This window comes from Stegodyphus dumicola, chromosome X1, assembly GCF_044657685.1.
Source record: "Stegodyphus dumicola isolate Sdum_Otavi_A_Nest chromosome X1, ASM4465768v1".
Lineage (NCBI taxonomy): Eukaryota > Metazoa > Arthropoda > Arachnida > Araneae > Eresidae > Stegodyphus > Stegodyphus dumicola.
The window spans coordinates 180,705,276-180,731,888 of record NC_140780.1 but is presented as its reverse complement, the minus strand read 5'-3'; the positions used below and the strand labels follow the sequence as shown (position 1 = coordinate 180,731,888).

At 32.9% G+C, this 26,613-nt stretch overlaps 2 protein-coding genes across 5 annotated transcripts in view; one reads left to right on the top strand and one right to left on the bottom strand.

The window, feature by feature from the left end:
* Positions 1-1,626: 1,626 nt before the first annotated feature.
* Positions 1,627-4,932, bottom strand: LOC118183241 (uncharacterized). Its single transcript, XM_035352710.2, has 4 exons — positions 4,756-4,932; positions 4,549-4,668; positions 3,163-3,341; positions 1,627-2,016 (listed from the first exon to the last, which is right to left on the bottom strand). The coding sequence occupies exons 1-4, from the start codon at positions 4,832-4,834 to the stop codon at positions 1,903-1,905; spliced, it is 492 nt and encodes a 163-aa protein (XP_035208601.1). The 5' UTR covers positions 4,835-4,932; the 3' UTR covers positions 1,627-1,902.
* Positions 4,933-12,522: 7,590 nt separating this feature from the next.
* LOC118183213 (uncharacterized) overlaps positions 12,523-26,613 on the top strand; it is a 41,927-nt gene continuing 27,836 nt past the window's right edge. The window contains exons 1-2 of one of the 4 annotated variants that reach the window (XM_035352696.2): positions 12,523-12,708; positions 25,637-25,800. In XM_035352696.2, coding sequence (XP_035208587.1) covers positions 25,645-25,800 — 156 coding nt within the window. In that variant the 5' untranslated portion in view covers positions 12,523-12,708; positions 25,637-25,644. Of the gene's footprint in view, positions 13,077-25,636; positions 25,801-26,613 lie in introns of all 4 variants that reach the window. The other 3 variants (XM_035352701.2, XM_035352691.2, XM_035352683.2) reach the window with 3 other exon arrangements.

The following is a 26,613-nucleotide window of genomic DNA, read 5'->3' as shown; positions in this document are numbered from 1 at the left end:
AAAGTTAAATTAGATTCGTTACAGAATCTTTACACATATACTACTTAGCCTCCTACAATTTCAGCAACATTCGCGAGCGTTATAAAGTAGAAATTTGAAATTTTGATACAAGACCAATTTCTTATTACAATCATAGTAAAGGAAATCGTAAATACACTTAGTATAGAAACAGCGAGGTTTTACCGGAGAACCTTGAGTAAAAGGTGATGGCACAAAAGGTACAATGAACTTTTAGGTTCTGTGAAAAGTCCCATTCTTAATAATCGGAAGACATGGAGAGTGAAAAGTTCATTTCTGAACCAAAACAAGCGACGAGAATTTGAATGACGTGAACTAATTAAACAAAATTTTAAATTTCTGTGAAGAGTAAACTCGCACAAAATCTAAATTTAGAAGTCGAAAGTTCAGTATACAAAATATAACGAATTGCTGATCGTTGTTTACTTACAGAATCGGTTTATTCAGTGAAAACGCAAAGTGATGAAAACAATTTATGTTAATGGCGTCAGATCTTTATTCCTGATAAGTTTAGTATCAAAATTGGGAAATTATCACTACACAGTTTAAAGTTACTTTGATGATAATATAGAGTGAAGTAGATGAAAATTTAGATACTATGTCACTAAAATTTTTGCAGAACAGATTACGGCAAAGCATGCAAGGGAGGACATTTCAAGCGAATCATAGGGAAAATAGCTGAAGAACATAATATGGAGACATTATCTAGGATTATGTCCACTTGAAGGTTCATAGCAATCAAATTTCACTTTATCCCGGCCTCGAAATGTTAAGATACTTTAAATTTTAAATTGAAAAACAGGTCGATACGAAACGTTCATTCGCAAAATTGTACCTTATACCAGAGTATAGGAGGCAATTTGTTAATGTGCAGCCAGTAAAATTTTACTGTAGGATACTTGCCTTCGGGAAAATCAAGACAACTATGTTTTAAAATAGAAATTAATAAGTCTTTATTATCCAAAAGTAGTGTTGGGTAATTTCATAAAAGCTGTCGAAGCGAATAGAGAGAATACCACTAGTTTAAGTACTTAGCATTCACGGCTGATCAATCAAATTCTTACCACTAGCAATAACATCTTTGAAGTAGCAGTTCAGATAATCTATTTTTCAAACTTCGAGTACGAAGTGCTTATTTTTATGTCTATTCAGGATTTTAACACACTTCAGCTTAAATATTGAAGTTGACGATAGTATCCTTGATCGCTAAATAGCATATTGATACTCTAAAAAAGAAACTGCTAGATTAGGTGTTCGTTACTTGAATTTGACTTTTCCTGCTTGGAGGAGGAATTGTAACGGCGACTACATATTTAATATTTACCTTGAAATATTAGTACATGCAAAATTTCAAGTAAAGAATTAGGTTTACTTAGCATCTACATATTTGCTAGTTGATAGGTAAATAAGGTAGTTATGTCGAAGTATTAATAGAATTTAACTCTCCAGGTCTTTCACGAAATTGTCCAACAAATTCGCAGAATTAGGTGCAGGATTACTGTAATCAAGGCATTTAAATTAAAACTTCTGCCAGACTTGCTATATTAAGCATAAAATACATTTAAGCATTAAAATAATTGCAAGAATTATAAAGCAAATTAACACCAATTCGCTTTCAATAATTTTTAATGAAGGTTCAGAACTCTAGGTGTATTTCGAGCAAATGCATTAAATAAATGGAACATTTTCCTTTTGAGTATATTTATTATTTAAACAACCAAAATCTTTCAGAATTTGACATTAAGAAATCTAGTATAAATGAAAACTTTCTGAAAGGTAAAATGCACAGCACTTAAGTTATTTTACCATACAATAAAACTTCCAGTCTAGAGATTCCGTGAAATGACTCCAGTTTTAAATCGGGAAGTTTAATCTTTTAAGTAGTTAATTCCTGTAAGTTAACTTGGGATTCCTTCGAATTATTAAAGGTAGTCTCACACAGGCGATGGTAACCTCGGTTTTCTTGCAACGAATGGAGAACATAACTTCCATGTTACCCTAGGAAAAGATTAGAACAAAATCAGAATGATGAAGTTCGAAAATGTTAACTCATTTAATATACTTTAAAAATTGGGGGTTATTCATTTCTTCTCAGTATCATAATCTACTCAAACCGTATTTGGATATGCCAGGTATCCAATACCCTAGATTTTGCGTTGGTTAAAAGGAAATTCTGTTAATTTAACAATTAACATACAGCTGCTTCAGAACCCTCAAATATATGATAAGATTTGCTGATGCTATCAAAGTTATGTTCAAATTGTTTTAGGTGGAATGCTCTCATTTGCACAACTAAATACTCATGATATGGAATTTTGTTTAAAATATCAAAGCTAACCTTACATTTAATACATAATCAGTTAATTCATTTTGAAATATTCTAGTGTAGTGGTTAAGAAATATTTGTTATTCTATTTCCCTTGCCCACACTTCTGACGAAGTAGGGAAATGGGCTAAACATTTTCACGGGAGATGATATTTTAAGCAAGCTTGAAAATTCTTATTTCAGCATGCTATAATGACACGAGTAACTAACATTTAATGTATTAATATACATGCATTTAAATCCCATTTAATAAATATTAACTTTTCTGTTCGCTTGATTGTGCTTGCATGCCTAATTTAACGGTTTCCAGCTCTATTTCGCGATTTCAGGCACGACTTACTTGTTTTTAGCGATGAGCTCTAATTATACTGGAATCTACTAATCTGAGGCTGCAAAATCCCTTCCCGCACCCGATTTTGAAATCGGTTTAAGGGTTGATTTAGTTTTGTTGTAATTCAAAGCAAGACTTATTAAAGTAATGAGGGAATTTCTAATCAACTATCGCAACTTTCATAAGAGTTGCCCTGCACTGCCAACTTTTATGGAAATAAACATGGAATGATGTAGCCCCTGAGTGAGTGAAAAACTGAGGTGTTTCTTCAGAGGCGTAAGTACTTAACTGAAGCTTCAAGATGAAATCAAGCTGAAGCTCGAAGTTTTATGGTAAAATTTCTCAGCCACTCTATTACAAATAGTCAATGGGAAATTTCATGATTGACTGCATAAAGGATCATAAAAACAAACTATTTTCAAGCGGTAATGAGGAAACTTATGTTAAGTGGTAATACGAAACTAAATACGCACCGAAATTTACTTACCGTTGGATAGTATTTCTTCACATCGAAAACAAAGTGGTACAAATAAAGTCTTCCCTTCACAAGTGGACAGCTTGGTGATATGTTATGCAAACAAGGATTGCTTTCAGAATCCGGAAATGGGATCATTCGATCGTTGATATTAGCTAAAACTACAGTTTCCAACTCTGAACAATCGGCAACTAAGGAAAAAAATTTCTTTAAGTAACTAAATTTTAAGTGCCTAAAAACATTTCTAATGCAACAGAATACTACGTATAAATATTTTACCTACAGTTTCTAAGCTCAACATTACATGCTCATTTCTAGGTAATCCAACATTCATGCGTTTATATTAATACTCATTTAAACCAAATCTTTAACAAAAGTGGAGGCCCATCATTCGTACACAAAGGCCTGAAACACTGGTACTTCGCGGGTTCAAACCCAGAAAACAGGTGGCTGCATGGAAATTTTAGTCCTTCATGCATAATGACAATGGAAATCAATTTTCTGTGAGGAAGTCCTTTAGGAGGACTTCTCTCCTTAGCAAATAGACCTAATATGGTTTAGAATAAGTTAATACAATTCAAGCTAAAGATTAAGTTTTCAAGTTCAATTTATTAACCGAAAACTGAAAACTCTGAACAGACTAAATTTCAAAAGCTACGTTACATATGAGAATAGGGATGAACGGCACAACTGTTTTAGAATACGAATAATAGCTCGTGTTAGGAACTGAAATACTGAGGAGAAGGAAGTTTTTGAACATATAGGAAGTGGGTGGTTTTAAGAATGAAAACTTCCAGTCCTCCTGCCGTCTTAATCTATTAACGATTGAAATAAGCCACTTTTAATATTAGTTATATTGCGGCGGCATGAGGATATAATTAAGATGAGACTAAATGTAGAACTTCTGATAAGAATTAAGTTTATTTTTTTTTAACTGAGAGGTACAGAATGATCTCAAGATACTGATAGAGCTATATATTAAGAATATTTCCTCCACTTTTACCCGAAAGTCTCATTCAACATTTTATTACAGACTACAAATACAGCATTTGAGATAGAAGTTTATAACAGTAAATTTGCAATATCATGTACTAAAAAGTACAACTGACAACTCCGAAGTAATTTTTGAGAATGGTAACACAAAATAAAAAATAATTTTACTTTCCGAGAAATCTAAGAAATCACGTACTGTAAACGATTTGATAAATATATACAAGTGGCTGAAAAATGGGGATTCTGTTAAGTTTTATTAAGAAACGCATGTTCGGTACATAACAAATCAGACACGCTAGGTTTTAAAGTTTTTTTTCTTTAAATCAGTTTTCAGATGGAAAAACAAAACAAGCTGCCATGTACTGCTAAATTACTTAAGTAAATGATAACATAATTTATACTTACTCGCAAGTATAGCTGCATCCACTCTTACTTTCATCCCATGCTTAAGAGAACAAACCATCAAATTAGCTACTGGAACTGCATTGCAAGGGCTAATACTAACACTCATTACTGTATTTCCAACTAAAATTAAAAGTTTCGAGCTTAACATACGTAGAAAATATTTAAAAAACTACAATAGCATTACCAAAAGCAACATAAGTTACTAACCTCCACATCCCGTATAACGAACGTGTTCTGAAGCTACATAAGCCACGAAAAAGAGCATTAAAATCGAAACGACTTGCATCTTCACCAATAAAAAAGATTTCTAAGAAAGAATTCCTAACGCGCAAGTAGTTCTTGTGAAGTTTTATATAACACTTGCATTCAGCTATACATGTTGTTTTACAAGAAACTGTTCTTCCATTACGTGATTTAATAACTTTTTCCAGGCCTTCCCTTCCGTGGTTTTATAAGTTTTCTCCCCAGTACGGCATATTAGTGATGTAAATATATTTATGTTACGTAAATGCTGTTCTCAAAGTTAAAAATTATAAAATCTTCACATTTATATTAAACAGAATATTAATACAATCGAATCCCACTATCTTGAAATTTCACTGGAACGAATATTCGGTTCGCTATATTCGGTCTGGTAATTATATAAAAAAATAGATAATTTCACAAAATCATGTAAAATTGATTGATGAATCACAAAAAAGGCTGATTTTTATTGTAGCGTCTCCCAACAGAAGCAAATAAAAACTTCATTTTTTTTAAAAAAATCTTATTAAAGGTTAATTACATTCATACATGAAATTACCAATTTCTTTTCTATATGTGCAATTACTAAAATTCCTTTTTTTTTTTTGTTGTTGTTGTTGTTGTTGTTGTTGTTTTTCAGTTTTAACTTACTTTAATAATTTTATAAGATAAGTTAATTAGTGTGATAGCCATTTTCCAGCAGTGGTCATTTTCAGTAGCTATGTTTTCATCTGTTGCTTGAAAAGATGCTTTCATCTGTTGCTTGAACAGATGCTTTCTCGAATTTCTAGTCTATTGTTTTCATTGGTATCACATGAACACCGACTACTCTTTCGTCATTTTCACTTCTGCAGCTGAAAAAGGAGTTTCTGAACTCAAACCTTCAAAGCTAATATGGCAGATCTTTAAAAATTATCACTGATTCCTCTTACCTAAAGTCTTATAATTATAATGGTGATGGTTTAGACGCTTCGCTCCAATTACAAATCTCCATCTAAAAATACACTTTTACAATTAGCATTTGTTTAGCTTTAGTTTGGTCACGAAAATCATATGGTGTTTTAAGATATACTTATTTCCTGGAAATTGCAAAGCTCCCAGACTCGAGCTTCTTCCTCAAATGCTCTTTGCTCAAATACCCTGAATGATCGAAATATGCTTTAATTTCGTTTGCACTACAACAGGAACTGCACAGTTCCAGATAATGTCACTTCATACGTTTCTTTTATAGAAAGAATGCTAATTCATCTTAATGACCAGATTCAATTAGTGCAAATTTCATGCACGTTACATGACCTTTTTCGTGTTTTTTTAGCAAAGTATTGTGCATATTAGGCAATTTACAGCATAAAAATAACTAAATTTTTAAGAAAAAGTTTCAATCGGCTGTCTAGGGAAGAAGACTCATTTGCATCCGTTCCTTTCGAAATCAGCTTCTCACCTTTGGTTCTTCTCAGTCCATCGCAAGGAATAATTCATTTTCAATCCATCTATAAATTTTTGAAGTTATTTATAAAGGAGAACTATGATAAATGATGCGACGAGTCGAGGTTTCGAGGTGGTGAAGATTTATTAGGCAATAACTATCTGCACAATGTCAAGCTTAGAATTTTCTACGAGAGTTTAGGAATGTATCAAGGTCTGTAACAACAAACGAACAGAAGTACACAAACTTAATAGTAAAATGCTCTGACAATCTTCTCATTTGGCAAAACACATAAATCAATGTTAGATAATAAGATTGTGAGGATTTATCTATTTATTTTTAACTAATAGTTAATTTTGAGTTAAAGTAACTTTCCTGTCGCTCTCCTTTTCACCAACGCTTTTCATGCAAGAATGTAAATGTGATAGCGTTTATTCAAATTGAGGGAGAAACAAGTGCTATTTAAGCGAAGGTTTCGCCAGTTGATTTTAGAGAGTGTTTAGCCTACTTGTGGCTACGTTGTTACCGTGACTAAATAAGCGATTTGATTCTGTGGCGTTTCTAGCCTAGGTTTGTCTCGTCAGTTTTCTACAAACCTTGTGTGTTACTTTATCCTGTGAGCTGGTAGGCTAATCTACCTACATATAATTTTAGTTCAACATTACTTGTTTAAGTTAAGCCAGATGTGTTGGCTTGTGTAAGCCCAAGCTGGGTCATAGTCACTTCTTTGTGTTCAAATAAAAGGGCTGTTTCCACCCTTCTTCTGACTTTGTATGTGTACAGGTTAAGACAAGAGGATACTTCCACTCGAGTCTTTCTAGAGCTCATGAGTTTATGCCACCAAAGAAAGTGAGACTGTATACTGGCCCCCGAACAATAAGTAGAACTATGTCAGAGGAAGTTTAAACTTTCATGCCTTGCCCTTAGCATCGCAAGCCCCATCAACTGCAGTGAATCCTGTGGAGGGATTTGGATTTATTGTCAACATCCTTAGAGCTGCTATGAAACCAGCAGCAACTTTTGATGGAACGACCTCAGTCCTAAATTTTATTAAGCAGATAAACTTTAATTATCTACTGTATCCAGTTCCATTAAGCTCATAAAGTTACCATTGCCAGGTCCGCCCTTAGAGGTCGGGCTTCTTTATGGTATAAATTTATCGGCGAGTTTGTCCTGGATGAGCCTGTTGCGAAAGCTAAAACTTCAAGCAGGCATTAAGGCATTCCCCATCGTAAAGGATAGAGCCAAGTTCGAATCGGAGCTGTTTAGCAAATTCCAATATAAAATCGAGGGCTTAAGGTTCAACAATCATTCGAGGAAAAAAATGACAGAATAAAACTGAATTCAGGAAGAGTAATGCGAACTGATGTAGATTTTATTTTAGTAAAAGAGTTTCGGCGGTTAAACATTAGGCTCGTGTCGGCATTGTTGCTCGTGTTGGTCGAGATCCCAATGACTGTCATGCGAATATGGAATCGATGAGTTCAGGAGGGTCGTGCAGGACCACAAGTGTCCGCACGGACAGTACGACAACATGTAAAGCACCACGGATTGTAAGCATGACAACCATTTTTCGTCTTCCTTTGACGATGCAGCAGAGACAAGAGCACCTCCAGTGGTGCGATAAACGACAACACCGGACACAGGAGGAACACATCGTTGTCTTTTCAAACAGATCCTGGTTCTGTGTACAGCATCATCATAAACTTGTCTGGAGGCTCCGAGGAGAACAAATGTCCCCAGCTTATATTCACCGTCATCCATACGTGCAAAGCATAGGGTGCTATTGGGTACACATCCTGGTCGTTTCTTGTTCAAATATCCGATAATGCAGACAGCAGCCTTTACATTTCTGATGTGTTAAGGTCCACGACTGTACGCTCTCTTCGAGGCTGCGTGACGCGAACTGTTAACAAGATAATTGTCTTTGTTGTCCTGATCTTCCTCAATACAGAGGGTGTAAAGGGGTGTTTGTTACCTTGGCCAGCACATTCTCCAGGTCTCTCACCTATTGAGAACATCTGGTTACTGGTTGAGAAAAGACACTGGCATGCTACCACTCGCCAGCAACTACTCTGGCATATATGTAAAGCCGCATGGAATGAAGTACCCGTATGTACCATCCAAGCTCAGTTCGATTCGATGCTGAATCTGATTTCAACCGTTTTTGTTGTCAGAGGTAGCAGCTCTGTCACTAAACTCTGCACTCTCTGTACTTCAAACCACCTGTGAATTTAATTGTCTTTCTTGCATTATACTGCATATTTACAATGCATAAGTTTCTGCTATTTGCTTTCCTTTCCGTAGTGGCAATTTTAGCGACCAGCAGTGTAGTTCCCAGTTGGAAAACTTCAAGTCTATAGTGTGATAGATCTCAAGTCTATATTCTGTACTGTGTATACTGGAAAAAAATTAAGCTAGACAGTTTTTTACCTTCTTTCCTTATTGACCGATTGGTGAAATATAAACAGAAATTTTCATATCCTTTCAGGATAAATTAGAATACACATTAGATTTGTATACAGAGTTGTCTCATTATCCTTTTTGATTGGACTTTGCTACTGCATTTTTTCTTTGCTACTACTTTTTCTTATAGGTCAATTCTACGCCTGAAATTTTGCCTAAATATCATTTTTGTAAAATAAGCAGTTTTTTCAAGTAGCACTCAATGTTTATTTCCGTGATTTGATTAATATTTGATATCGTTTAATTTCTTTTTTTTCTCTTTGTATGAACTGCAATTTAGACTTAATTCAATAAAATGTTTATCAGTTTTTCAGACTTAATTTTTTGAATTTTAATTTTAAAGAATTTTTATAGTGTTTGGATATTTTTTAACTGCAGGTCATAAAAATTTGCTTATTGGCTTAAAGCAGATAATTTTTTGAACACATTTAAAAAAAATTAAATTTTTTTATTCCAAGGATTTGGAAGTAAATATGTAAGATAAAAATATGTAACTCTGAATTATACTTTAAATTAGCAATAGCCTCTCAATTTCTTATGTAAGATAAAAATATATAGCTGGGAATCATACTTTAAATCAGCAATAGCCCCTTAACTCAATTTGGGCACTTCCTCTTCCCCTCTCTATTCTAAAAGTAGTAATGACTTTTTCGAAACTGCGTCATATCTGAAAACTAATTCCGCATTATGCCATCTTAACCATCTGCATTGCGTATAGTTCTTAGCCAATCAAATGAAAGAAAAAGTTTGCTATTAAGTTTGCCGTTGCAATCCAACTACGCTTTTTCTTTTTCTCTGCCTACGCTTGCTAGTTAAAGAACAGCTCTTGCTTGGCTGCTTCTACTAAAAATATGCGTCGTCAACAAAACTGTGGAGTGTAGATTGCCCCCATTGTGATGTGCCATGCCATAGAGTAATCAACAAGTAATAAAGGTATATTTGGATTAAGTGATTTTTCAGTCCTTCAAGAGTTACTGTCATCTTCTACTACGTATTCGATATTTTCAGTGGTCCTCGATATTTTCAATGCATTCGCGACTTCAAAAATAATATCTTGCCTAATCAAACACTCGTCTCATATCAAATTATTTCAACCAACTAAATTATTTCCTCACAGTGTAGTCGGCTAGGATATTATTTCACTTCCATTTTCTTAATCGCATAGTTTGTCAAAAGAAAACTGAAAATTATTATCGTAGCATTAGGTTCATTTTCAGCGGAACAAAACTCAAATTGTGCTACAAAATCTAAGATTTCACATGAGCTCTTTAATTAATAAAGTAAATTAATGCAACTAGAAATTTGTATATTATAATCGGTACTATTCGGTTTTGAGGACCGTAAAAAATCGCCAAACTATTGTTGATGCCAGGACTGCCAAAAATAATTGCGGCAACCCTAACGCCAAGAAAGGAGTATAATAGTAAACAACTATCTAAGATTGATGTTTTAATTTAGATGAAAGGTTAATTTCATATAATGCTTTTTTATTATTATAATTTATATAAAAAAAGGCCAAACATGACTGAATGGAAGCATAAGAGTAAATAACTCTTTCAGATAATTATTATGATCAAAGTCGTAGCTAGGGTTTTCAGCGCCCAGGGGCAACTGAAGATTTCGCGCCCCCTACTGTTTGCCAACGATGGAAAACATTTAATTCTAAAATGTCGTAACATCGATTTGGCGCCCCTTGGATTCTGCGCCCGGGAACAGATGCCCCCTTGCCCCCCTCTAGCTACGCCCCTGATTATGATGTATATAAAAATTGCTAAACATAACTGAATGGATGCCTGCATCGCTATTTGGATACCGAGTTATCGCTAAAGCATAGTTTCATATCGTTGGTTGTTCAAACATAATTTTCTATAATGAATGATGCCTTTTCTTTGTAAAAATTCTCGGTAAAGTGCAGAATCGCCCACTTATTTGTTTGCAGCTTTTTACAAGGGTAAAAACAATTCAATTTTCGTCAATTTCCTTTTACTTTTTAATTGAAAATAGGTCGATGTGTACATAGGTCAAGGGTGTGCGCAGTGCCATTTTTGTGCAATTCTGGAAATTTTTTTTTAAGTGAAAATAAGTCGATGTGTGCATGGATACCGAGTATGTGCAATTCTTAAAAACGCATCAAGCACTGGGTGATTCTGAACTTTACCCAAAATTCTATTGCACACTTTTCGTCATGGGCAATTCCCAAATTCTTAAGTCCATAGGATATCAAAAAAGAATTTAAAATCAATAAAGGATTTAAAAATTAAACTAGTATTTCAACGGCGTCTTAAGAAATGTAGAACTATATAAACTTACGCAATCTGAAATCAGCGCGTACGCTAGATTTGGCGCACTATTAAATGGGCGCGTTTGCCAGATTTGGAGTTTTTGCGCATACATTTTCGTTGCATTTTTTTTACAGTACCTTATCATATAATACCATACCATTATAACGGAATAGTACCTTATCATATAGGAATTGCTAATCATTGTTATTATATCGAAAATTTATAAATCTAATGCTGTTTTTCTTATTATACAGAATTTTAAAAATGTTGCACTGTTTTATGGTGTAAAGAAACATTTTATGATATCAAAAATTTAATTTTTCATAATTATGTTAACAAAATAGGTAACGAATTTAAAGGTTTATAAAGATTTTGTTTGGGGAAGGCTATTAACATGATTAATATATTTTGCATTATTATTTAAATACTTTTGAATTAATATTTTGAATTTTCAATTGTTTTAACAACGAGACTATTGTGAAAAAATTTTAATTCTAAAAATTTTCTGGTTATTTTAAGGAGACTCATACACCTTAAAACCCATAAGATCTTTGAATATATGACTGTTGCAAGAATTGGGATAACTTATTTATTTTAAAAGCAATTATCTCCAACTTTTTACAGCTGACTACATAATATAGCTGCTTTCTGAAATAGTAATCAGAAAGTTTGTGCTGCCACAAATATTTTTATAATTTAATCCGCTTTGTGACAAAATTTTTCGTCATGTTTGCATCTTGCGCTCACAGTTTAAAACATTCTGTTGCATAATTTAATTCCATATTTAATATATAGCTTTTATAACATTTGGAAACAACTGTGAACCAAATATCCTAAGAACACAGTCGTAGCTAGGGTTTTAAGCGCCCAGGGACAGCTGAAGATTTCGCGCCCCCTACTGCTTGCCAAGGATGGAAAACATTTAATTCTAAAATGTCGTAACATCAGTTTGGCTCCCCTTGGATTCTGCGCCCGGGGACAGATACCCCTTGCCCCCCTCTAGCTACGCCCCTGCCTAAGAATTTCATGTTAAATTTGTATTTTATTTGGAATTGAGTTATTGAAACAGGAAATTGAAACAGAGTTATTGAAACAGGAAATTGAAACAGAGTTATTGAAACTCAGGAACAGCCCTGCGTTTGAGTTCCACTTGTTGCTGTCGACTCTGACTCGTTCGATCGGGGAGCTGACTGGTAACTCCATTTTTTTGGCATGAATTAATATTAAATAGATTCTCTGCAAATCTGAACAATAAAACTCTAAATGTAATTTACCAAGGAAGGAGGATCTGAACCCTCTCTTCGAAAACACCTTCAATATTAGAAAGGGTTATTGAGTTCTCAATATTTGCACATATGATAGAGATATATCTGAAATATTTCCAAATTCAAAGTGTCGCTGTAAGCCGCGATTATTGTGCAATTAATATTTGAAAAAGCTACAAAACACTATTTATATATTGCAAATGCAAACTTCTCAACTTTCAGCAAAGTCCCCTTAAATTTAATATTTGACTTTGATAAATTTGACCGTTGACGTTTGAAGGGATGGTGAACCACCTATGGCATATTTAACAAGTCCTTGGGAGTGGTGATAGAACGCCAGTGCCTGGGCCGAAGGCCCTATCCCTGATTGAGCAAAAATTGTGCTTGGTGTGAGTTCCCACCGAGCCTCTGGAAATACATTAATTCTCATTGGATTATGGCAGCGTTTTATACTTCGCCTTTCGAATCTTTTTCTGCGGTGAGTTAAATCGTCTGATAGTGTGGAACAGTTTGCCGTTTTTTTTTCCTATGGTACAAGTATTTTATCCAGAGTGAATCCTGTATTGCTTCATGAATTTTAAATGCGTGAACTTTTTTCCGAGCTGTCATTTGTTATTCTTTAGATTATGAATTTAGCGCTGTTGAAAGTGTAATAAATAAAGCAGATAGTAAGTATATCGACAGAGATAAGACCGTCGAGTAATAATATGGTAGTAATTATACATAATTTTGATGTAATAAATGAATTACAATGATTCACTTAAAATAACAGCTATTGACTCTGTATTGCGAACTGAAACTATTTAAAATGACTTGTGTATTTTGATAGACCGATTTGTAATTCAAGTAAGTTAATCATGTTCGTCAACTCTTTTAATTGTAAGCTTATAAAAAATAATGATGATGAAAAGAATAATTTATGTAATTTCAGGGTTTCTAATTTGATATATACGTTTAATTTTTCCCTTTGCTTGCCCTTCTATATTTGTAATTAAACATGTGAGTTCCTCATGCCTACCAAGTGAGGGAGAACGTTTACCTGTACTCTTTGTTATGATTATTTTATGGCATGTGACACAGAAATATTTTAATACATTCTATGAAATTCCTTTCAGGTGAATATTATCTCAACAGGTTGAGGAGTAGGGTCATAATTTAAAAATTCTTAATTTGTAGTGAATAACTGAAAAGTAGAACAGAAACCTAAATTTATTTGCAGTCACTGTCTTAACTGTACAGATAAGAGTTATGAAATCTTTCTATGAACAGTCAGTTTTTTTTTTTTTTTTAAATTAGACCAGCATGTAGAAGTTGAAACATCTTTTAAGACTATTGAATAAATTAGGAATGTTAGGAAAATAAGCTGATGTCTGAGCTGGTACAAAATGTGACTTTATGTTATAAAGTAATATCCTAGTACTTTCTTCCTGCTTGCTTGATAATTTAGATTTCACGTATTTCTGTTATGGCATATAAAGTGTAGTTATTACCAGACTTTATGTGCTATAACAAAATTTCTGGTAAAATCCTAGGAGAGCCGACATTCTTGGCGACAAACCAGAAAAGCGCAGAAACACCCACTGCTTTGCACGTTTCTCAAAATCGTCAACTTGAAAATAACACACATCGATACGCGCCATATAAGTGGGTGCGCCAAGGTTGTAGGCTCTGCTAGGATCCAACCAAAATTTCTAGTTTATTTATTCAGTAGTTTCTGTAAGATTGTCATCAACCATTACAGCCAGATTTCGGTAACACTATAAAACAGTCAGTTTTTAGATTTTATCTTGTGCTGCAATAATAGGTTTACATCCACGATAAATATTTTACTTCTGTAATGGTCGAAATATTATTTATCCCTTCAAATGGTTTTGGTCATCAATATCATCTTTAAGGAAAATATTTTAAAGTGCAGCGCATTTGAAAAAAATTTTTTTCATAAAAATAGTTTAAATTGAGTGTGTCTGAGTATCAAATGAAGTAAATTCAACACACGTTTCCCTTTTCCCATTTTCTCTTATATATTGTAGTCCCAATAGTTTCTTAGATAAGCAAGATAAAATAAAGAAAGTTCAATACAGTTTTCCCTTTTCTCATGTATTGTAGCCCCAATAGTTCCTTAGATATATAAAATATTCCTAAGATAATATAGAAAAACTTTGCAAAGGGGAATACAAACCAAAGAATATGTATTGTTTAGAAGGAAAGCTTCGCGGCAGCAGGAGTGGCTCCCTCAGACACAATTGCGCATGTGTGAAATATCTGTCACCAAAAAGCGCCAAAACTCGAAGCTGATGTCGAAGTTCGAACAGGTTCGACGGTCACGTTTATCAAGAGTTTAAAGCTGTGCAACTCCATTTTTTTCCCCTACATATTGACAGATATAAAATCAGACATCAAACTGCGATATGAATAATACAAGTTCAACTAGTAAAGCAAAAAAGCACGAAAATTCGAGTTTAAATTATCGCGAGAAGTCAAAGAATGATTCATCTTAACCCGTGTTCCTCAATTTCCTGTACACGTGGCGGAGGTGGAAAATCTCAGCCAGGTACATCACAAAGGAGGAAATTCTCGCCAACAGATTCCGTTGCCAAATCCCTTGGCAAACTTCCCTCTTCTTTCTAGCGGCATAGAAGACAAACTGGTTTACATTACGTCTATGGAGCCTTTCCTTCTTTACGTAGACTTTCTTTGTCCAATCTTGCTTTTCTTCCAAGATCTGTATGAAATGTACAATCTGTGTTTCCCATTTAGTGTATTGTTCACATGCTTATTCAGTATATAAAACAGGCTCAGGAGACAAAGAGCATTTTTGACAATTCGGGCAGTACAATTGTTTCAATTGCACTACAAATCATTAAAATCAAGGCATCTTTCTTCAAATGCTATTTTTCTTGCATATTTTTAAGATTTTTTATTTGAAATAATAGGGCAAAATTTAAGATGTAAGAAATGTATGAAATATTTTAATTCGAGTTGAATTTTTGCGCAGTGTAGTTAAACTTCGAAAGGTTTAATACAAGTATGATAGGTCTTTTTTGTTTTGTTTTGTTTGTTTCTATACAGCTTTTTATTGAGAATATTTAAACATCCTGTTAACTCGACAAGAAATGCTAAAACATCATTCATGTATCATTATGTACCTCGTCTATGATTTTATTTCTGTGTCACGAAAATATTTCATGTATTGAATCAAAAATCTGATTTAATGCATCTCTTTGGCATAGATTTAATGCATCTCTCTGGCACTTTGTTATACTAAATAATTTTGCTGCACTTGCTTTCAGTTTATTCAAATAGTAAGAGAATGAAACTTGGATTTTTTTATGTATTATTAGGATATTAGTATTTCTGTATTCACTAAGGATTAGAATTCAAGTTACTAACTTGAATGGGAAAATTTAAATGGATCTGAAAAGTTTAAGGATATCCGACTTTGGACCCTGAATTCTAATCCTTATTTCCTTTCATTCTTTGTAATTTGTGATTTTTTTTTTTTTTTTTTTTTTTTTTTTTTTTTTTTGTCTTTTCTTTTTATTTTAATTGGCAGTTTATAACATTTTTTTATCAGCTAAAATCTTCTATGTCACTTCTTTTGGTTGGGGGAGGGAATTTACTTTGAGATTGCTTCACTTTCTTTTGCTTCTAGTGGGTAAATGAGTTTCCAAACTGTACGCAGAAGCAACTTGGGATAGGACTTTGGGTGGCTAGTAGGGATGTCTTGAAATACTCCAGTAGTTTTATAGAATGATAATTAGTTCACGGGGTTTTAGAATGATTAAATTAGATTAGGCTTCATGAATATGGCAAAGGTATGAGGTCTATCTTTCTAAGGACACAGAAGCCTTCATGGAGGACCTTTGAGGAAAACTGCCTCATAACATGGAGAAAACCACAAAATTCAGCCATGCAGCTAGCCCATTTGCCTGGTTTGAACCCAAACCAGGTCAAACTATCAGTATTCAGTGGTCATTCCCATTCGGCTTTGATGGAAGTTGCTTTAGAAAGGAATCCAGGTGTTTTCAGAGTTAAAGTGGTACTTGCATATTAACGTAACCATCTCTGTGCAATTAGGTAATTTTTATAGAAGAAAAAAAGTGAAAATTGCTTATTTGGTGCAAGTTGGTGATTTTTGTAACTTTTTTGTCAAATTTCCCCCAATTATCTCTATTTATCTTAAGTTGGCAAACATTATCAACGTATCAAAAGAAAACTCACAGATTTTAATAATAAATGAGAAATGTACAATATAAAAAAATATTAAATAAATAAAACGCATATTTCTTGAAATCCTTGTGTAATGTTACTCCTCCTTGTATGTGGATTACTGCTAGAATTTGCGCATTTTGATAATTTTGCAGTTTCTACTAAGGTGGTTGCTATAATATGCAAGTACCATTAAAGCTTCATCTGAATTTACTTTTGCTGAAGGAAATCTTATTCAGTTACTTTGCAACAACACGCCGAAGACAAAATTTGACACTAGAGAATTATTTGAGTTTTATATATGACTGAAAGATGAGTAACCTATGTGCAAAGTTTTTTTGGGTGGGGGCACTGCTGTGATAAAAAGCAAGGTCACTTTCTGAAGAACTTATTGATTATCCCATTTATTATGAAACTGTTGTTAGTTTATCTCAGTATGTGATTTAGTCAGAGCATAATTTCTAAAATTAGAAGTGCCGGAGCCCTATGGAAGACCGTCAGCAAAAAGGAACAAGAGTAAATAAATAAATAAAATGACTATTAAACTCATTAATAATTTTTAAATTAAATAGTTAACTATCAAATTAATTAATAGTTATTTAATTAATTGTATAAATTGTTATTTAATCAATTGAATATAATTTAATTGATAGTTATTAGATAATTATTATTTATTGAAATAATTAATGATTGAAGTAATTAAAATTAAATAAAATGTAAAGAGATAAATTGAAATTTAATAAGTGATTTTTAATGTAATTTTATTGTTAAAATAAAATTTTAGAGATGAAATTCCTACTGAAATTGTTATTCAATTACATAAAAGAAGTGCCGCAGCCTTCTTATTCAGGGCTCCGGTGTATTCCGGCTGAAATTATGATTTATTACAAAAACTAAGAAGCACCGGAGCCAACATTCGGTGGGCTCCTGCCCAATTTAAGCTCTTATCGTAGGGGGGGGGAGTTCTTTTATCATCACAAAAATTAAATATACTTAAAGTATAGCTGATGAAAATTCTAGGGCGAAACAGAATGAGGGTAGGAGTGGGTGGAAACAAAAAATGAGGGAAATTTTGGTGAGAGAGAACATTCTCTTTGACCACTGCTCTTTGCTGATATAATTATAGCCATCAAGTAGATGTATGTCAGGGGTAAAATAAGTCCTGAATCTGACTCCTAAGGATAAATGTAAAGTTGCTGTTTACGCTTTCCCCCCATTAGTGGATACTGTGGGAAGACGATGTATAGGATTTGCTTGAGCAGTTTATCTCAGTATTTCACTCTTATTGTACTCACTGTCACTTAACGCACATTTAAGAACACAAATTTTCCTTCCTGCGAGGATATTTAACTGTAAGCGTCGATAACAATACAGTAGCTATGATGGCATGACGAGAAATTTATGCGTTTCGAAACAAACTCCCTCAAATTTATTGGCCTTCTTAAAGGGAAAGGTTTCTGCATGTGAGTGAGGGGACTTTACTTGAACGTCTCATGTTCTCATGAGTTCGTGTTTCTAGGGAAATAAAGTATTGCAAAGTCTGCTTATTGTTAAACTAAAACATTAGGAATTCTAATTTTTTTTCCTTTAAATTGTGGTTCATTTTATAAAAAGAAGTACCGGAGCTCATCTTATTTAGGGCTCCGGTGCGCTCCGGCTAAAATTGCACTTTATCTTAAAAATTGAGAAGTAACGGAGCCAGGCTCCGGTGGAATTTAAGCACTGGATTTAGTGCCAATTATGGATAAGTGTGATGTCACATGCCCACCCATTAAACATTTTGTTTTGTGTATCCATGTACAGTTTCATTTGCTGACTGATTCTTGATTTAATAGGCCACCTTTTGTTTTTGTGAACAAGACTATAGACTGTTATTGCAGTATTTTTTTTTTTTTTTTTTTTGCATTCGGGGGAAGAAAAAAAAAAAAAGGGTTGATCTTTGGATTATGGTAACTTGGCGATTTTTTGGCGAAAATTTGGCGACCAACTCTGCTACAGCAACCCTCTATTTTTTTTCCCCCCGCTGCCATTTTGTCTTCACAAAGTAAAGACATGTTTCTTTTCTTCTTATTTACTGAACACTTTTTCCAACAATCTACTAGCTGAATTACACTTATGCTAGAAATTTTATGTAACAAAACTGCTTAATCATGACAAATATTAACTGCGAAATTGGGAAAAAATGTACAATCGCAAACTCCTTGCGCATTTTTCAGAATAGCACGTACACATAAACCATTTACACGTCGACTTATTTTTACTTAAAAAAACATCCCAGAATTGCACAAAAATGGCATTGCACACACTCTTAACTTTATCCATCTACACTGGTATTTTCTCATAAATTACAAAAATTTGCACGAAAATGCAGGAAAATTTTCTTAATCTTTAAACTTGGTAAAAAGCACATATATGAAATCACCTGATCGCGAAAAAGTATATACCCTTTCCAAGAACGAACATTTCCACGTATAAAATAAATAAAATATCCAAAAGCTTTTACCTCTAAATTATCTATTATATTATAAATGTTACCAACGAATTTATACGCAAACATTAAAAATAGTTACAAATACTTAGTGTCAAATATTTAAATTATTTCCATACACGTTTACTTCCACTCAAACGTATACCAAATTCCTACAAACATAAAATTCACAAAATAACTATCATTTAATTAAAATATAACTAAACCATGTACACGTTGACTCATTTTTACTTAAAAAAAATCCCAGAATTGCACAAAAATGGCATTGCGCATACTCTTCACTATATCCATGTACACTGCTTTTTTGTCATGAATTAGAAAAATTTCACGAAAATGCATGAAAATTTTGTGAATCTTTAAATTCGGTAAAAAGGACATATATGAAATTACCTGATCGCAAAAACGTATATACCCTTTCCAAGGATGGACATTTGCACGTATAAAATAAATAAAATATCCAAAAACTTTTACCTCTAAATTATCTATTATAAACGTCACCAACGAATTTATAACAAAACATTAAAAATGATTACAAATACTTAGTGTCAAATACTTAAATTCTTTCCATACATATTTACTTCTACTCAAACGTATTCCAAAATACTACAAACATATAACTCTCAAAATCACGATCATTAAATTAAAATATAATTAAATTAAAAAACACTACTTAAAATATAAATAAGCACATACATTAAATTAATAAAAATTAGCTTACAATCCTAATTACTTTAAACTAAATCATTGCTAATAACAATTTTCTAATAATACCATATTAATTTATTTACTCCTTACATTTAGAACAATGCATAAAAATAATATCCTCAAATAATTAAAAATACTAACTTACCTAATCTTCCACAGAATCTTGAGTGCATGGCGGATCACAATGTCCGTTTTCACCAGGTTTCTTGCTTCGCCATTCAAATTCATACTTATCCGCAATTAAGCAATTCTTTTCAATTACACATAAACGTAATAAAAATTTCAGATTTACTTTTTATATGGCCATGGGATCCAAATATTAAACAACACTGTTTCACAGAACATAGAATGAAATTACTCCTATAAAGTACAGCAAATATTTTTACAAATATACCCCCTTTTCCGATTAAAGAACAGTGATTCGTCCATTAATGTCACATGACATATCTCATGATCTCTCATTTCCCTCACACAAAATAATGCGTAATCGGAACTGAAAACTTCTCACATTATTCCCAAAGTCCTAGGTAGTAACCTTTATCGCCTCCAAAATGTCACCAAACTACCTGTTACCATATTCCAAAGATCAGCCAAAAAAAGATTAAAATGTAGTACCTACTAACTGCAGAAAGACTGTGGATAATTATCAGTGCTATAAGCTCCAACCATAAAAAAAAGTGTATGTAAATGGATATGATATGGTCAGCTGAATATGGCCAGTAAAATAGTAATAGATTGGAACAATAACTTGTAGGAAGTTTGTATTCATAGCATTCTAAACAGAGCTTCTGGTAAAGTTCTAATTCCAAAAAATAGTACAAACCAATAAAAGCCTTTTTGTAAAGATCAGAAATGAAGTGGAATGAATGCGGATCGTTTACTAATAAATAGACTTTAGAATTCTTCTTTAGAATTCTATAGGAACAAGTGCTGCAACTTTGGAAAAATTTCCACCAACTTTCATGGTTTGATGGTAGCCAAATTTCATGGTCGACAGGATAATATGTAAGGACTCTTTCTGATTTCCCACTCCATCCAAAATGTTGCAAGTTCATCTCTAAATTTGGAGAGCATTCGCTTAATCATTGCCAACGAAATTTTGCCAAGCTAATACACAAAAGGTAATGATCATTTTCAAAATAGCAGCACTCAAAATTCCATACAAGACCAATCTAGCTCTAAAATAAAAAAAAGCGGAAACATTGGCAATAAAACGTTTACCATTTTTGAGAAGACCATTTTTGCACTATTATTCTTTCACTTAAAAGATCAGAATCGCATAAACTTGGCATCCATATACAGTACAAAGTCCAAAATCCAGACTCATCAAGATTTCGGCGATTTCGGATTTGGGATTTTTCCAGATATTAGATCATCAATTTAAATCTAATAAAATGGCATGCAGAAATTATACAATGAAACATATGAAATCATAATTTATGAAATAAAGAACAATTATGATCTAAAGGATATCAAAATTTACAAAAAAAAAAGCTTAATATTTATTTGTTTACTTTATTAAACATTTCAGTAAAAGTATAGTTTAGGGTACCCCTTGGCGAAACTTGGCGATTTTTGGGGGTACATGGATACCGATTTTGTGCAATTCTTTGACTCGTTATTTTGGCTTGCGAAGCAGCGATTTTTGCAGCAAAAATCGCCGCTACACAAAGCCAAAATAACAAGACAAACAATTGCACAAACTCGGTATCCATGTACACATCGATTTATTTTCACTTAAAAAAAAAAAATCCCCGAATTGCACAAAAATGGTATTGCACACTCCTTTGACTTTATCCATGTACACGTCCACCTATTTTCACTTAAAAAAAAAAAAAAATCCCAGAATTGCACAAACTTGCATTGCGCACTCCCTTTACTTTGTCCATATACACATCGATATATTTTCACTTAAAAAGTCAAAAGAGCACCAAATTCTACAAATACATAATCTCAATAAAATACATTTTAAACCAGACAATAAAATAATATAAAAAAAGGAAAAACATGTTATACATTTAAGTGTTACCAAAAGTAAACATTCACTTACCATAATTTTCGAGTTCACTTCGTACACCCAGAGCCACGTAAAAATCAAAATATCAATCATACTCAAATGACTTTTTTTCAAACTTTCTGATCGAATGCTTCACATACTGGCCATCTGAACCTTTCTTCCTACAAACCCATTCAAATCCATCTAAACGATTTTTATGTTCAACTAGATGCATATCCTTCCTCCATACAGGACACTTATAATGGCTACTAATGAAACCTTCATTTACACACCAGTCAATTAAAGTTCTTTTCCCCTTTCGCTCCAGATCATACAGAAACTTCAAATTAATCTTACTGCATTCGGCCATTCTACCGTCTAAATCAAACCAACACACACCACAAAAACGCTTACGAAACGTCCCATGATTCAAAATTTCCCAGAATCATGCACCCGACTACGTCACAATAGGGTTTCCATAACAATTAATTATTCAGGCTACCATAAATGAAACAACTTGGCGATAAATCAAACAACAACTTCGCCATAATACAAGGGGTACCTTAAAGTCTGCTCTACCCAACATTTCTTTCAATGTAAGGTGTTTAAGTTGCTTCCACGAAAAATTCAAAACGTTCCTTTTTCTTTTTTCTTATGTCATATACAGTTGACTTTCCAATACCATACTCCTTGCATAATTTTGAGACGGATATGCCTTTATCCATTTTTTGCAGCAATTTCACTTTTTGTGTAATGGACATCAAAACGTGGTTTCGCTTTGTAGATCCTTTGGCAGCTCCAGAATTGGGAATTTCAACATAATCGAAAGTTCAAGCTTAGTTTTTATAAAACTGCTGTAATAATAACAGTCTGCAAAAAATAATAAGCTGGATCAAACTAAAAGATTAGGGAGCAGTGCAGCTCGCTACATTAACTTAAATGCCTTAGAATCAGTAAATATAATTTTAGCCTAGATGCGTTTCTTATACATTATTGTTTGTGTATCACAAGATCGGCGACAAAAGCTAAGCTGCTTTGCTAAATTTTTTCTTGTTCCTATTGCATACTGAATTAAGCCTGAGTTGTACTAGTTTAGTTATTTACTATACCTACGTTTATTTCTTTCACATTCTTAAAACTAATCTAAGTCTTCAATAAATAAACTCCCACATATTCTTAACACTTTATCTAGGCCCGGTGCTAAATACCGCATAGTGCAGTTTCTATGGTGGCTTTGCAAATGCGGTCAAGAGCAGGAGACTGACGTTAATTATGGAAGGGGAAAGTAAACGGCTGTGTCAGGGATCATAAGGGGAGATATATTTTAAAAGAAAAGTGTTTTTAGGTCTCATTCAGTATCTGTATATCAGGAATATATATCGCACACTGGAGATAAAAATGTTTTTTCGTACAGTGTTGCCATTGCTCGCTTTGAAATCGCTGAGTTTGTTAATCAAAAATTATTTGAAGTGTTATAAAATATGAAATCGATACAATTTAAAACAAATTTTAAATTCAAATTAGGGCTTCTACACGCTGATATTCTATGGAAGATTACATTATTCAAATTTTGTTGGCTCTAGGTACCGTCGTTTTATCAAAACATACATACATTGATGCAGACTCTTTATTATTTAATTTCTTTAAATATAATACAGGGCGATAATATTTGGTGGCAACAATTTGAAAATGTACTCGACGTTTATAGTTTTCAACTCAAAATGCCAAAATGAAATTAATAATCCTTCTGGGCAAATTGTCCCTTTGAACTAATAATGTATTCTAAGAGCGATGGGCTGATGCCTAGCAGTAAGGGTTTGTAATCAAGAATATATTTCGTCGCGGCGTGCAATGAACTGGAAGTTGATCTGTCAACACTATCGTTATCTTCAGGGCAGATGTTTTTATTTTAGTCGGCTTATAATTCCTTACTAAATGTAGTATTTAATTTCGATGTACTGCGTCTTTGATATGATTTAAATCAAATTCCTCGTCATTATAAATATCACGAATACAAATCACATAGTTTTCTGGTTGCAATTTTCTAATTTCGGCTATGAGTAAGGTATGCTTTACGCATCCGCGCGTTAAAAGAAATGTTTAATAAAGTAAACAAATAAATATTAGGCTTCTTTTTTGGTAAATTTGGATACCCTTTAGATCATAATTGCTCATTATTTTATAAATTACGGTTTCATATTTTTAGTTTTATAATTTCTGCATGCCATCTTACCAGATTTAAACTGATGATCTATAATCCGGAAAAATCGATAATCCGGAATCGCCGAAGTCCCGACGAGTCCGGATTAAAGACTTTTGACTGTATCTGTCTTTCTACCCCTACTTTAAAAAAAGATGTTATTTGCCTTACAGTTTCATAGTTCACTAATACATTTTCATTGTACAAAATTGCATTCCTTCAAAGAATTCAATTTGTATTTTCCTCTGTATAAAAACTGAATGTAGAGAAGTTAGATGTTTAAATGACCCCCACATTTTCTCAAGACAACGAGTAAGACTATCCCCTCTTTTTCAGCCCTTCCCCCCTGTGAAAAAAGAGGTTCTAAATTTACGACCTGACCGCATAAAGGGTGATTTCGTTTCTACGGATCCTAAATTCTGATGCAAAAGCACCTTCCTAAGTTTTAAATTTTCACAGCACCTAAACTTTGCATCCCAGTGTTTTCCTTAAATCTTAAACTTCTCATCCGTAATTTTACGGCTCGCTGCTTTCCCAAATTCCAAAAATTTCGTCTTTCCTAAATTCTGCCGTTCAGTGCCGACATATTCTGCCGCCGCTTCTGGGTTTATGGTGAATAATGTATCAGTTATTCTTAATTAAAATAGCACTAAATGTAATCTTTTGGCTTAAGAGTTTCATTAACAAAAATCTATTTTTAGCATATGAAAAGAAATTTTTGTTGAATGTTTCCTTGCCAACATTTCTTAGAACATTTAAAAATCTATAGTCATTGCCAAGTGTAATGTTACCATAAAAAGGTTGCTCTTGTTATTCAATTACTAATATCAAAAAAAGTTTAGACATCACTGCATGAGTTATTACTGAAGCTCTCATGTATTGATAAACATGCTGTGATGAAAGCAAAATATAATAATGACTCGCCAGGTCAGCATCAGGAATCTAAAATAAGTGAATGTTTTGGTAAGTGCGGCGAACAGTGGTAAATGGAGCAACGGAACGTTTAAGATGTATGGCAAGAAGATACTAAGGTATGTAGGCAAATTATTAATTTCACAAATTTATGATTACATGATTGCTTTTTCATAACGAGGTATTTTATTTAGTGCCTAAGTGAAAATCTCCAAATGTTTTATTATGGAAGGAAAAATAAAATGTACATGCATAAAGCATACCAAAAAAAAAAAAAAAAGTTTAAGCCTTCCGGATTTTAGATCATTCCGGATAATGGGCGTCCGGATTTCGCACTTTTTATTGTATTTTGAAATTGCTCACTCGCCAAAACAGACGTGCTATGTGCGTACCTGTATTGCCACATAAATACATCTTGGTGACATCATGGGAACTGTTTTGGCAACATAGCTCAGTGTTATGTTTTTTAAGTATATATGTTTTTAATGTCTTTATATAAATTGTATTTGAAATGTTTCACTTACTTTTAACTTTAAATCAATGTAATTACATCAACTTTCCAACAGCCATACATCTTAAGCTTATATTCTGACTTTATAAACTATGGAATAATTTTGATACACCATAAGGGCTGTGAACAAATATGTTTGAAAACTGCTGGATTAGGTGAAGTTTTTCTAAAATCAGTCATTTATTGGAAATAATATGATGTTAAACTATGTAACAGTTTCAGATATACTTTAAGACTGCTTTGTGTACATGAATTGTTATTTTTAGAAGCATTTAAAATATTTTTCAGTCAGTGTCAGTATTTCTGTATTTACACTCATATATCTATTTTATAATGAATTTCTCCTTTTGAATGCATGATTTTAATTTTTTTTCCTTTTTCTCAGCATCTAAAATGAACATAGTAAAGAACCTGTTATGCAGAGTTGGGCATTTATTACTTAATCTCATTCAAGCTATTCGTCGAGCTATCTGTTGCAGAAGAAGAAAAGAACCTGAATATATATTACCTTTGACGATTACTCATGTGGTTGACATGGAACAAAGCAAGGTATTCATTTTTAATTTTTTTTTTCTGTTTACAGTGTTTATGATGTGGCATTTGAAAGATGTGTAGCATGTATTTTTATTTAATATAAATTTTTGAATACAATTTGAATGTATAAATCTGATATAATGAGGAAATTCAAACACTTGCAAATATTACTTCAGAGTGCACTAAACAGTACTTTTTTTAATAAGAAATTTTTGGGGAAATAATATTTTGTGATGCTAATTTCAGTGGCAACTTTCATTAGTTGCTTTTTATTCCATTATTAAAAATGATCAGTCTTTTTTAGGGTATCTCATATTTTCAAACATCGAAAAAGTATAGTGGGTCTTTAGTACCTTCTTAATGTGAACAAATTGGACAGTTTTAGTCTTATTGATTTAACTGTCTCAGAGAGAATAAATGATTAAAGGCATTAGTTACTTGAAAAGGCTGATGTATACAGAAAATGCAGTTTTTTTAATCTGACTCACTTCATAAGCATTTTTTCCTCTTCTTTGACATCTGACTATAATAAATTATTCACAATCATGGGAGAATTGTCTAATTCCCTTTCTTTCAAGCCTTTTTAAGTTGATCAAGATAAAATTCATCTTCCTTTGAACTATTCAAACTTTAAAAATTGTCTTCTTCAGATAAATTACAGTATAGTTTTCCATTTTTGATTTTTAAATTGGAATGAATATTTGCTTTACACATGCAAATGATTTTCCAATGTCATATGCATTGATTGGCTTCTGTAGTTAATTTCGCTTTTACTTTTCTGAAAAATATAACTGTCATATTTTATATAAAAATTCATCTAGCTGAATT